The sequence below is a fragment of the Sinocyclocheilus rhinocerous genome, unplaced genomic scaffold (genome assembly GCF_001515625.1).
Source record: "Sinocyclocheilus rhinocerous isolate Xijiao unplaced genomic scaffold, SAMN03320098_v1.1 scaffold4057, whole genome shotgun sequence".
Taxonomy (NCBI): Eukaryota; Metazoa; Chordata; class Actinopteri; order Cypriniformes; family Cyprinidae; genus Sinocyclocheilus; species Sinocyclocheilus rhinocerous.
In genome coordinates, this window is record NW_015628361.1 from 80,958 (window position 1) to 95,719 (window position 14,762).

At 37.8% G+C, this 14,762-nt stretch overlaps 1 protein-coding gene across 1 annotated transcript in view; it reads right to left on the reverse strand.

The window, feature by feature from the left end:
• LOC107737733 (low-density lipoprotein receptor-related protein 1-like) overlaps nt 1–10,916 on the reverse strand; it is an 88,926-nt gene extending 78,010 nt beyond the window's left edge. Inside the window, exons 1-2 of the mRNA XM_016549319.1 lie at nt 10,843–10,916; nt 953–1,090 (exon numbers count right to left, since the gene is read on the reverse strand). Of these exons, the coding sequence (XP_016404805.1) occupies nt 953–1,019 (67 nt within the window). The 5' untranslated portion in view covers nt 1,020–1,090; nt 10,843–10,916. The remainder of the gene's footprint in view (nt 1–952; nt 1,091–10,842) is intronic.
• Between the last annotated feature and the right edge of the window lie 3,846 nt (nt 10,917–14,762).

The window sequence follows — 14,762 nt, forward strand, 5'->3', positions numbered from 1 at the left end:
GCAACAAATCCCCGTCAGAAAACTGCTGCCGGGTTCTATTTATGACGTGCTGACACACATTTCAAATGGTTTTCAACGGTCGTTTGATCGCGTCCAGTGTAGGCAGACTTTAGCTGTTGTAGACACGGTGTTACTCACCTATTGAGAAGAAACAAAGCAACCTCGGCGTCCGATTGCAGGCCTCTGCTCCTTGAGTTCTCTCCAGCGCTGGGAAGCTGATCCGATATTTATCCGCCATCTCTATCTTTCTGTCGCTCGGCTCGGCTAATGTCCGTTCCATGCACTGAACGCGCTCTCCTCCACATCACGAGTAGACACGCCCCTTATTGCTGATTGGCTACAAGTTTGTTTTGCAATTCGGCCCGAATCAGTTTTCTAAAGTGTTTTTGAAAAATCACTTACTCTGCCTTTAAGAAGACTCCATTTCATATGACTTTGATTCATATGGATTTTGTTTACAATTTTTCAAAAATGAACTTTTTGAAGTGTCAAAGTTTTAGTTACGCGAACATTAAATGGATCGACAAAAAATGAGCGATTATTAAAAATATATTGATTTGTGTTCCAAATATGAAAACAAAGTCTTATAGGTTCGTAAAAACATAAGGCTGATTGAATAATAACTTTCATTTTTGGATGAACTATCCCTTTAGGTGAAAAACAAGTGAATAATCTGACAGAACCACAAAACAAAATACATTTACATTCAAGATATATTCTCTGAAAACTTATCCTTAATGTCTCACACAGTTTTGCTCATTAAGTACATTTATTTTGGATGATATTTTCACTGGAAAATCTATTAAAAACATAATGTTTTGCTGTTTAGCCCATGGTTTATTTCAATGTAAATTTGAACTTTGCAAAGTCATAATGATAGTATTAATGTTGGATAACTAGAAATATATAGCAATATATAATCAAGCGATGTTTGAAGTCATGCAGTCATTACCTCTGCAGTGCGGCCCCTCGTCTCCTCCGTCAGTGCAGTCGGGGACGCCGTTACACAGCTTGCTCATGTGAACACACAAGTCTGAACCCAGACACTGATGTTCATTAGGAGGACAGCGCGACACACGGTTATGAGGACCTGAAAGAGAGCAGACAACAAAAGCATAAAGATGACGATACTATCTCCAAAGCATCCCGCTTTTGATCGTATCAAAACCTCCATGTGATAAGCTGAAATGCTAGATCGCATTATGTACCATATATTAACACTGGAACAAGAATTCATATGTTTAAAGTGTAGGTGAAATATTTTGAAAGCATACTAGAATTTACTGCACACACAGCATCTGTTATATGTTATTTTACTGTAACAATCTGAAAAGCACTTTTTTAACCTCATGTAACAGATGCATCATTTTTAATTTCCTTTCTTGCTTTCAAACACTGTTGGTTAGATTTTCCAGTTGATGGTTTATCATGAATGTGTCCATAAGTGTGCAGTCATGTGTTTGTCTCTGAGTCACTGGATGAGCTGTATTTGTGTTTCTGAGCTCTCGTCCGCTCTGGAGTGGACAGGACACTGGGCGTGGAGTGAAAACGGACCAGAACTCCCCAAATCACTGACCAGAAATGAGCGAACGTGTTTGTGCAGAAATGTGATGCAACACAGCAGAGTTTAAAACAATAAATGTTCTCTGAACCTCTAGCTTACTGATGAGATCATCAATACAGTGCCAGTACAAACACACATCAGTGGTGTTGTATTAAGTCACTGCTTTATTATGTTACGGGTTTCTATGAAGCATGTGTGAGCGGATATGTCTGTTCTTCTGTCAGAATATGTTCCCATATCTCAATTTCAGTCTCCTGTATTGGTAGGTTAAAAGTCACATATTTTACACCTTTCTGGAGTTTTATTTTAGGTTTTGATGTCCTTAAGAATATATATATTTGCGGTATAAGTACCAAAAACCATCTCAATATATTTTTACAGCTCCTTTCTCAGGAGCCCTGCTGAGAACAGGTCGATTTTGGCCTGTCTAATTAATATTCATGCGCCTCTCTTCTGATTGGCCTGTTGTTTTCTGAGGACCTTTTAACGGAAGTCACAATGGTTCGTGAAAAATAACAGCTACTTTATGCAGGCTGTGTGCATTTTACTGTGGACTGACTGTTTTGAAACTTATATGGTAGTTACATAGCACCTAGACCTCAGTTATCATGAAAAAAGCCAGGAAATTTCAGTTTTGACAATATGGGACCTTTAACATCCTGAAGTGACTCTTCGGACCTTTCAGAATAGTGCTCTGTTTATTTGAGCAGTTCAACATGCCAACTTCTGGCTCAACCAATGAGTTCAGGGCCAAACAATGAAAGATTTGAGAAATTTTGAAACTCGTTAGTAGGGCTGGGTTTTGACACAAATTTCACAATTCGATTCGCTTATCCTTCACAAGCTTGCGATTTGATTCGATTCTGATTTCGATTCAATATCTATTATTTTGGATATATATCAGGCACAGGACATGGCAAATTTTCTTGAGGAAAAAAAAATCTCTCAACTTATGCTGTAAAATAGTACCTGAGAGTCAATAATATGGAAGGCTGAAATTTGCTGATTTGTATGCAAACACTTAAAATATACTCAATAAAGTTGTTGTAATATTAAAGTTATAATACAAACTTAACTTAAAATTACATGATTATATTTCAACTCAAATTCGTTTTTTGAAATATAAACATTTAAATGGTGGCTGTCACAAAAACTTGACGGATTTATTCAAACATAAGCTAAATATTGAAGAAAAGTAAAAAAAAAAAAAAATGATAATGAATGTTATATGGTGCATATTTTAACTCTCTAGAGTTCATTTTTCTAGCTGACTAAAGAGTTCATGGTCACCGAATATGTTTTTCTGTGGTAAATGTGACGTTACGTGACACATTGTTTACAAGCTATTGTCATCTTTCCACGTTTTAAACATTTATTGAGCGATGACACGAGATAGGATGCAGATTTCAGAAGGACGAAGCTGCTCTTCAGGGTTGCCAGGTCTGCGAAAGAAAACCAACCCAACTCTATTCAAAACTAGCCCAAAACTCGCCTAATCGTGTTTTTTTTTGTTTTGTTTTTGTTTTTTTCTGCGGTTTTCCTCTCCGTCAGGGGTCCCCTTCATTGAAATCATGTTCGACCACTTTAACCCGCGGACTAAAAAACAACCCACGGCAACAGTGTGAAAGTACTTGGTAACACTGCTACTCTTGTTCTGGTGCTTAGTGCTCTGTAACGCCGGCCGAAGGGTTGGAGCCCAAGCAGGTTGTGATCTGGGAGTGTGCTATCTGTAATGATTTTTTTTCTGCCTGTGTTCTGCCTCATCCTGGTGGAGGGTCAGGGGACATCAGTCTTTCTTTCAGCAATCCTCAAGATCTGTTATAGCATTCTTTTGTCCAACTTGGACCCGAAGCAACCAGAAAGCTATAGGTCGTGTTGACAACAGACGTTCTGCATCTGCTGGTCCACACAGAATTTTGAACAGCTCGTGAGATAGATTTAACGTTATCAATTTTCTATACAGACATGAAACATTGCCTAACTGATGTCAGAAGAGCACATTTGTTTTAGGTTCCATAAGCAATGACAAACGCAGTTACACACTGTAAAAAAAATCCGTAAAATTTACGGTAGAAAAACAGCAGCTGTGGTTGCCGGAATTGTACCGTAAAAAATAAGGTAGCAACGTTTTAGGTTTTACGGTTTTAACTTAAATGTACAGTTAAATACCGTAATTTCATTAACTGATATAATACTCAATATTAATTAAGTTGTGTAACTTTCTAGTACAACCACTAATGTATGTTCTCTGTGAAGTTCAGCAGAGTACTAAATAGCTGCGTTTCCATTACCCTTCAAATTGTGCAAATTGAAATTGTGAATTGAAAACACACCCAATTGAAACACGTCAATTTCGTAAAAAACTCCCATATATTGCAAAAAAAATTTTACGCTCACATTAGTTTTTCAGGCAATTCGAAAAAGGTATATTTTGCAAACCTGCAATGGAAACAGTTTTTTTTTTTTTCTGCATTTACAGGTCACCTGCCATACGTAAAAGTCACATGATCATTATTTAATGTACTATAACCTCCAAGGAACACCTCATACATGGCCGCTTTCAAGTATAAGGGGCTTTCCTTGCTGTTAATGCTTGTATAACCCCTTATTTATACTGCACACCTCTGTGGCGCATTACGGCTCCCAGAAGCGGCTCTCCGCGCTGCTTCACTAAAGTTACATGCCTAAGTCTCCTTCGATTAAAAATAATGGCTAGAGCGGTGACTGCTATATACATAAACCTACCAACATCCGTCGCCATGACTTATCGTGAGAGTAAAAAATTAAGTTTTAGTCGCATAACATCAGTTAATGGAAACAGTCATTTCACAATAGTTTTTTAATCAACATTTATAAAATATCTTTAAAAAAAAAGGAGATTAAAAAAAAAATAATAATAAAATAAAAATAAAACCCGGAGCATCAATATGAACACAACAGACAGCACGAGTACCTCTTCTCTGCTGCTGAGTGACGTGGTTGAGGCTGAAGATGGTGAGGAAGCATTTCTTTTCCTCAAGCTCAGGGCTGTCCGACTCTCTAACCATTAGGCCACGACTTTTATTTATATATATATATATATATAAATAAAAATCAAAAAATGACCCAGAATTGAGCCTTGGGGGACTCCACAAGATATCACATGACATGTATGTGTACCTAGAGCAACATAAAGTAATAACCCCAGCAGCTTAAATCAGATCTAAATCAGTATAGACTGGAACTGATAGGTCAGTACTCTTCTGCAGACAGTCAAGGAATATTTTATAACCCACTGTGTTAAAGTCAGTACTGATCGTAAATCGAGAGGCAATATTGTAGACATTGATGTGTTGCTGTGATGGCAGTCATGTGCTAATAGGTTCCACAGTGATGTCACAATGTGGAGGAAGCAGATTGCAAGTCATTTTTTTCTAATTTGGTTTAAAAAAAATAAAAAAAAATTCGATCACTGAAACTTACTGTATCATGGGGAAAAAATTAAGTTCTGCATCTTAGAACAAAAGCTACAGTTACTGTAAATGATCAGGTACTAAAAGAGTAAAAGCGAGAGGTGAAGAAATACCAATAACAGATCTGAGACAGATCAGGTTAAACACTCTGTGGAAAAAAATAATCCTCCTGTTTAATTAGGCATTACTGATCTGAAGCAGATTTACCACTTCTTGCAAAGACTACATCTGAAACTATGTGTGCTGGAGGGAGAAAATCATTAATTCTGCATTTAAATAGTACAGATATTGAACTCCTGAATGCACCATGAGTCAGCCAACCAAGTAGGTGTATAAATGATTAAGCATTTTATAGAATTTAAGCTCTAAAGCTAAACACATAGCTGATATTTTATGCTCGGTTCATTTGTCCAGCTGTCAGATGATAAACAACAGACTCTTCTCATCTCAGCACAGCGGGTCAGAGCTCCACTGTGAGATCAGAGCTCAGACCTTCAACCCTCTCAACATGAGACAGATCTGATGTTTCCTTTAGGTCCACAATGGAAGTTCCTATTGACAAGTTTGGAAGTAATAAAAATGTGCATTCTGGTTAGAATCAAAGTGATTCTGGTTAGAATAACACATTATATTTTTCTCTTTTTCAATTACTGACAAAGACTTTAATCATTTAAAAATCATGTTACAACAAAATGAAGAGCAAAGCTGTGCATTTGTTGTGTAACTGTTAAATTAGCTTATTTTTTTGTGCAGAGAATGATGAGAAATGCATCTCATAAACCACCCAAATAAGTAGTATTTTCTGTCAAGCTTTATCAGTTTACAAAATGTGTACATTTTCAAATTTGTACAGTTCACAATCACACAATGAACACTTGACCAATTCCAATTTGCCATTGTTTTTTTTTTTTAGTTGATAAATCAGGAAGTCGGAGTTAAAAGAAAAAAAATGGTCGAGCCCTACTGTATATGTTTCTGCTTTCATTAATATTGACAATATTGATCTCAAACACACTTTTGAGTGAGACCTCATTTAAGATCACTCCTCCAGTAGATACAAGACACATGACCAAACAAACAAACACATTTAATATTTACACCTCTGACATTTGATGATAAAAGGATGATAATTATTTTCTTCCTAAAGGCATATCACTGTCCTCATCTCACTGAAGCGCAGGATTGGCGGTACAAAGCTGTCTATTGTGTTGTAGTTGTCCACAGAGGACGGCCACAGCAGCTGCAGCGGGCACAGCGACAGACTTCACTGCTGGTCGTGGCCACTTCACAAAAGACACAGTGAAATCCAGCCACGTAAATAAATAAACCTCTTTCATGGGGCAGATCTTCGGTGATCTGAGGCATCTGCACTGAGGGATCCACAAACAGAGCACGTTTCCACACGCATCCTAATTAAGCGTGATTTAGGTGATATTTTCTATTTAAATTCTATCATCATCTATATTCACTATCATGTTATTCTAAACAAGACTTTCTGTTTTCCATGAAACACAAAAAAACATATTCAAAGAATGTCTGAGCTGCTTTAATATGCATAAAATGCACCTAAACTTTGTGAGGGAAGTCGTGGCCAAATGGTTAGAGAGTCGGACTCGTAACCCAAAGGTTGCGGGTTCGAGTCTTGTACCGGCAGGGATTGTAGGTGGGGGGAGTGAATGTACAGCGCTCTCTCGCACCTTCAATACCACGACTGAGGTGCCCTTGAGCAAGGCACCGAACCCCCAACTGCTCCCCGGGCGCCGCAGCTGCCCACTGCCCATAAATGGCTGCCCACTGCTCCGGGTGTGTGTTCACGGTGTGTGTGTGTTCACTGCTGTGTGTGTGCACTAAGGATGGGTTAAATGCAGAGCACTAATTCCAAGTATGGGTCACCATACTTGGCCTCACGTCACTTTATAGTGGAAATGTTCTTCACAATAATAATAATAATGTTCTTTTAAGATGTGATCAAGAACTGATCTCTGAACAGATCTTTGAGGAACCAAAAATGGGGTAACACTTCAGTTTAGGGACCAATTCTCACTATTAACTAGGCGCTTATTAGCATGCATATTACTAGCATATTGGCTGTTTATTAGCACTTATAAAGCACATATTAATGCCTTATTCTGCATGACTGTATTTTAGATCCCTTAATCCACCCCATACCTAAACTTAACTATTACCTTACTAACTATTAACTATAATAAGCAGCAAATTAATAGTTTATTGCCAAAAAAGTCATAGTTAATAGTTAGTTAATAGTGAATTTGTCCCCAAACTAAAGTGTGACCAAAATGGTTGTTTGGCATTGCTGTGAAAATTGAAATTATTTATTTATTTATTTATCTAGAGTGGCATTGTTTCTCACAAATGAATGACACGCTTGAATTTATGCTTTTGTGAATCAGATTTGAGGGCTATGGAGAAGGGCAATATCTCAATTTAAAACTCCTTGTCTGGCTTCCAAAGACCTGGAATGTAGCACACAAGTTGTATGTACTATTTTTATGGAGTCTTTTTGTCCTTGTAGCTTGACAGTAACTGGTCAGTAAATATGTTCATTGTATGGAAAAGAGCAGAGATTCTTCAAAACATCTTTTGTGTTGAATGGAAGAAGAAAATCATACTGGTTTGGAAATAGGGTGAGTAAATGATGGCAGAATGTTCATCCTTTTCAAAGCAGTGGAACATTTTACTAAAGCAGCGAGCAAGACGTCACATCGGCTCTCAAAGTATTAAGAAAAACTGTCTAATTTTAATGCAAAGAGCGTAAAGGAGCCAATACCCTGTAGCGCAGCAAAAATAGAGAACGCCGAAGACTAGGTTGTCTATGTGTGTTGAGAGAGAGAAAGCGAGAGAACTTTTGAGCTGAGAAAAGCAGGTCATGAAAAAACAGCAGTTTTCCTCCATTCCTCTGGACGGGGTTTTAATGACTTCCAGACTGAAGGCAGCTCAGCCTCTATTTCTCCTCTCCTCCTCTTATGGAGCGGATTCAGTCTCTGCGAACTGCCTGTACTTCAGCTCTGCTCTTACCCAACACTTCTGCAAGCCACACCACCTCTTTAGAGAAAGATAAATTATTTCAAAGCATGTAATTGGTTGTGACGAAGGAGTACAAACATTCCTTAAGTCCTAATGCTGCCTCATGAACCGCGCCATTGTTTTCCAGGGCCAGATTTCAAGTAGCGAGTTAATTCTAATTACGTCAGTCTCCTTCCCCCACTCGCCCCATGACAAACTGACGGCACACTATTTGCTTAACGCATTTCTATTAGGCAGCCCTGCCAGAAAGGGTGCGAATGGAAAGATACTTCACACTCCCAGACATCACACACTAAGAGTCGAAAACGTTCACCCCAACCTGTGATTAGAGGCTGCTGTTAAATTGAATGTAAATCATGTGCAGTGCTAGGTAGCATCTTTTTTCAATAGTTACTGTAGAGCACTGCAGGGGTGACATATTTTTGTAAGCCAAAACCTGAGAACCTGAGTTCACACTGTAGCACTTCCAGTCCCGTAGTCCTGAAGTCAATGGGTTTTTGGTTAAACGCCTGAAATGAGGTCTGTGGTTCACACAAGCTCAAGATGTTTTTTCATGTTTTATTCTACATAATTCAACATAAAATACATCAGCAATCTTTTTCTGTGACGTTTTTAAAGCTTCATCACAGCGAACAGGTGAACTCATCTACTCACTAGTCAACTTTCACAGCCTCGTGTTTATAATCGCACTCTTGCAAACTATTCTACTCAAACTTTCAGAGAAAGTGTGTTTTAAATAAAGACTGAAAGAGTTGTTGGAAGCTTAACCGTGGTGACGTTGGAGTCATGTGACAATAGTTCGATTATAGCCTATGTTTAGCTTTGTATTTAGGCTTCAGAATTCATGTTTATTTGTGAAGATTCCCTGTTGAAAAAACTAGCATATGCTGGTTAGGTATGTTTTGACGCTGGGATGCTGGTTTAACTGGTCCTTTGCTGGTTTATGCTGGTCCTTTGCTGGTTTAAACTGGTCCTTTGCTGGTTTAAGATGGTCCTTTGCTGGTTTAAGATGGCAAAGGACCCGCATAAACCAGCAACAGGACCAGCATAAACCAGCTTAAACCAGCAAAGGACCAGCATAAACCAGCAAAGGACCAGCTTAAAGCAGCATCCCAGCATCAAAACATACCTAACCAGCAAATGCTGGTTTTTTCAACAGGGTTGCCATGATGAACAAAACGTGTAAGAATCACAAATTTTTGCTATTGGGTTTTTGCTGAGGAAACCAGGGTGGCGCAAACTTACAGGCTGGCCTAATACACCACCAATCAGAATCAGAATCAGATTCAGAGTGCAGGGGGTTTTCTCCTGAAGTCCACGATCATCTCCACAGTTTTGAGCGTGTGGGTGTCCATTCAATTGGGTAATGACACCTTATATGGTATTCTCTATTAACAGACTGAAAATGGAGGTATTCTCTATTAACAGTCTGTTAATAGAGTTAATATTAATATTAATATTCTCTAATGTTAATATTCTCTATTAAATACTGAAAATATAATCTGGCTTTCAGTGTCAGTATCTAATATATAAGGATTACAAATAAAATCAATTCAAATATACTATATATGTTGGGGGAAAAAAACAAAAAACAAACACTATAATATTCCTGTCAAACTGGGAAAAACAGACTAGTTGGAATGAGTACGCAGATAATAGAAAGTGGTTGTCCATCAGCTGAAGGCATTTTGCCGTGTTAATTATAACGTTGATGTAAATTTGTTGTGTTGCACCGAATATAGGAAATTGGAAAACAGGTCTGGTACTCGCAGTGTCCTCTTGATAGCATAAACAGATATAAGCAAGGCCACATGAAGTCAATGTCATTGGAACTGATCAGACTAAACAAGAAGAGCGAATAAACAGGTGCTTCAGCTCAAAGTCATCTGGGAAACAGAATGACCACTCAGAGAAACCAAACATTGATACGTCCTATCAGAAACACGTAACAGCTGCACACAGCCTGTGGTGGGACTCAACTGCGCTCAGATTCCTTAAAAAACTTTGTCTCAAATCACTACATTTCAATGAAAAAAAAAAAAAGTATAAATGGCTGAAAGCTCATGATTATTTGATTAAAATTATTATTTTTTATGACAATATAGTTTGGTACCAGGAAAAAAATAATAATTTGTGTAAAAAGAACTGGTGAAAGCTTGTATAAAAAAAACAACAACATGTAAATATAAAGAGACTTTGCACATGTTTTTGTTATGGAAAACAACAAATTGGAGTTCAGACATTCTGCATTTTTCCTCTTTTTTTTTTTTGCCTCACCACAATGTGGGCGTTTTAGCCCAGATACTTTTGTCTGAAAATATACACAATTTGTTTTTAGGGATTCTCTTAAGACAAGTCAACAAACAATTCTCTTAACTGAAAAATTATTATATGTTGGATCAAATTACCTCAAAATTCAATCTTTTGTCATTGTACGCAGTGACTGCATGCATCAGGAAAATTTTGCAGTGCATAGAGCAGGTGTTTATGAAAGTGCTGTGGTGGGTTTTGTTGCTTTTTAGTGTTTTCGGGGGGGGGGGAAACCCACACCAACATGGGAGAACAAACTCACAATCATAAGGCCTCCAGCTGGGACTCATACAGAGGACATATAGTATTCCTGGAAAATTCGATGCTACAGAAGAAATGCAGAACTGCAGCGATGACCTGTACATACTGCACCAATTATCTGCAGGCCCTGTGAGACTATCGATGTACTCAAGGTTTAAAATGCAAATAAAACCTCAAAGCAGCTGACGGCAGAGAAACATTGATACATACAGACATCTGGGGCCTCGTCCGATCCGTCCGGGCAGTCCTTCTCCCCGTCACACCGCCAACCTTTTGAGATACACGTCACCTGATCCCTGCAAACAAACTGCTTGGGGCTGCAGGTTTTTGGAGCTACAAAAAAGAAGAGGGAAAACAAATAATGAGTCAACAACGCATTCAGCTATTAGCACTACTAACTTATTACTTGTCTGAAAAAAAAAAAAACATATATGTGACACATGTGTCCAGAATTAAAAGAAATCAAACAACCCATAAGAATGTTTGTGGTCTGGCCAGTGTTGTACGAGGACGCCAAGTACTGTCAGTTTACCGCTAGTTGCTGATGTGTTTCAAAACAAAATAATCACAGCCAAGCCTATCTGCCCACCAGACTGTTTTTCCCCAGCCTGGCCATTTCCCTTACAAGGCCGATGTCTGGCTTCTATTCTGGTCCCAATACGGTTCAAAATAAACCGAAAAAAAAAACATGAAAAATCTACTCTAATAAAAGTCAATCAAAATGATCAACTGCTTACTTCCTCAATTGAATTAATCCCATTGTGATTTCAGAATTCAACATTAGTGAAAACAGGATGTTGTTGCATTATTGAATAATAATTAAATGACTCTCCAAAACTAAAGCTTGTCACTTTTTGATGTTTTATTTCTGTAACTAGACTGCAACAAAATACCCTGCACTGAAGTAAACTCACAGCGTGCCATAGACGCTCTTCTTGAGAACTAATCACAGCAGGAATTTAAATGTTAAAAATGCAGAATTGTTTTTTAATCTTTAAATGTTGCACTAAATGTTGCACAAATGTTATGGAAAATGTAAAAAAAACATTTTGCAATGCTATTTTACCTACCTGGTCTCATGGTATAAATGTACCTGGGGGCACTTTTTCGCCAAATGCGAAATACGTACCAATAAGTACATATCACTGCAGTTTCCAAAATAAATGAACACTAGAGGCAGTAAAACTCTGACACCTTTTACTCCTTTTTGCACAAATGTACAGAGTTTCGACTAATAAAGCGCAATTTTTGCACAATTACTTGAAGAATATTATGTTATGACTTCAAAACAATTTTAATATGCTGGGAGATTTGAAAACTGATGCTTTTGAATGTTAGCATCACACATATCAAGCTTCATATCTATGGGTTTTCATCGACGGCAGGTTTGTTCGGTAGCTCACGGAGTACGGAGACGTATTTGAGAGGTGAGGAGCTCCGGTTTGAATCCCGTGGTACTACGGTTCAACAAAACAGTTCAAATCTGCATATAAGGACGTTCAAATGGCACGGTTGCATCAACAAATGCGTTTTTATATCAGTTTTGCATTTGTTAACACTATCGGGTAGGTTTAGGGTTGGGTTTGGTGTAGGGCATATTTCCAACACGACAGAGCATTAAGTTTTAGCGACAGTCCCCGGATATTTGAACTCTGAACCGCCACAATACGTACCTGAAGCAACGTAATATAAAAAAACACAGCAATACATACCTATATCAACGTAATAAAAACGTGCCAGGGTTCATGTATTGAACCCGTGTTTTAGCGCCACTCAGTGGACATTTCTCTTTGAAACTGCGGCAAAACGTGCAGTAAGGTACGTAAAAACGGTGTTCCAGAAAAGTACCCAGAGGTATGTATTTTTATGAGACCAGGTTGTATTTTACAAATGCAACCATTCAAAAGTTTGGGGTTGGCAAATTTTTTTTTTTTTTTGATTCGTCTCTTATACTCACCAAGGTTGTATTTATTTATACAATAAAACAGTAATATTGTGAAATATTATTACAATTTAAAATAACTGTTTTCTGTTTGAATGTAATGTACAATGTAATTTATTCCTGTGCAAAGGTGAATTTTCATAATAATTACTCCAGTTTTTAGTGTCACATGATCCTTTAGAAATCAGTTGTGCTGCTAAATATTTTAGAGCTTTTTTCAGGAATCTCTGATGAGTAGAAAGTTCAAAACAGCCTTTATTTGAAACAAAAATCTTTTGTAACATTTTAAATACCTTTCACTTTTGATCAGTTTAATGCACCCTTGCTGAATTAAAGGTAGTGTAAAATAAAGCAATAAGCCCCGTGAAGCCGTGGTTTACAGTGAATATATAACAGCTAAGGGGCGTTGTTAGGTACGACGCGAAACCGAGGCTTATTGCTTTTATAAAACGGTTATTCCATATACGTAGTAAGGTTTCACAAAATAAAACAGAGCAAATAAAGTGTAATGATATTAATAAAAACTGTATTCTTCTACCAAACAATGTAGTTCCTCAGAAACAGTTGTGGTTCCAACAAAGTGGTTGCCGAGCAACACACAAAAGTAAACAAAGGTGTATGTTTGTAGAGTAATTTACAACAGCTTCGAACGCAGCTCAACCAATCAGAATCAAGGACCGGAACTATCCATTTTATAATAGTCATTTTGCATTTTATTTTGAATTCAAATTTTGCCAGTTTTATGTTTCCACAACAGATGCTTTCCATAACACTTGCTTCTTTTTCTTGTTTAAGAAAAATGACCGTAAAGCCCCGTTCACACCAAGAACGATAACTATAAAGATAACTATAAAGATAACGATATTAGCGTCCACACCAGCAAACGATATCGTCTGTTTGTTCTAAGCGCAGATGCGTCTGCCGCTTTAAATTCTTGAGCTCGTTACAGCAGGATGGATTCTGATTGGCTGTCAGTGTTTTATCGTTCATCAGCTGGAAAAAAATCGTTTTGAAAGTGATCACAACGATATCGTTCCTCTGTATCGTTATCGTTATAGTTGTGGTGTGAACTATGCTATTCTTTAATATTGAGAATGATTTTTAGAACTATATCTTTATCGTTATCTTTATAGTTATCGTGCTTGGTGTGAACGGGCCTTAAGCCATTATTTGATGTCAAGAATCCCCTCTCATAAGTGCAGTCAGGGAGGAGAAATGCTCTTTACTTTAACTACACAAACATGACAGAAGCTAACATGACACTAAGCAAGCTGTCGAGCAAGCTGTGTTTTTTTTTTTTTTTTTTTTAGATTGACATGAAATATGTCAAGCACCCAGTGTATCTTTGAAATACATTGTAAAATTATGATTCATCTCAGAGCTGGTTGGTCTGGTTCAAGGTTCAGTACTCTTTATCGAAGAAATGTCTGAAATGCCTAATGGAGAAAACGAATGGGAAAAGTATTTCCAGAAGCCAAGCCACTGGAAAAGGAGGTAGTCTGTGTTGAGCAGTTTCCCGCTCTTCTCCTGACTGTATGCGTTTGCAGTCAGACCCGCCTGCTTCCACACATCCAGGTCAGTGTTCCCACACCAGTGCCAGTGATGCAACGAGTCTACAGGCCATCAAAGGACATCTTGTTCTGGTTTGGCTGCATAAGGTGCAAAAAATGTGACCGCTTTTCATTGGTTGTCTATTTGGAATCAAGTGCGAATTCATTCCAGACCACCTTCTCAAAAGCTCTCTAAAAACCTCCAGTCTGCTATCTGCACCGTACCTCCAGACATAAACAGCAGGAAAAACAGAGCTGACTATCAACTGCAACTTCCTCCACAACACTGAGTTTCCCATCTGCAGGAAAAGAGGGTGGAAACTCGAAAGACGTTCAGTGAGATTCTTTTCTACATTATAAATATGCACTGTAAAAACAAAAAAAAAATGTTTGTTGAAGTTATAAATAAAACGAAGATTACTGGAATACATTTTACAAGAAAATACTATTTCAGTCTTTCTACTTCAAAATTTCCCATTCAATTCAATTGCTGCTTGCCTGTTATTTGTAATTATTTTTGAAATTTACTAGCAATTTCTGAGTGAAAATTGTTTCTACACCAAATTAGACTTACAGACAGCTTCGGGTTATTTTTGACCAAATATGGTTGCATAGCTTTGAGATTAAGACACAGATTA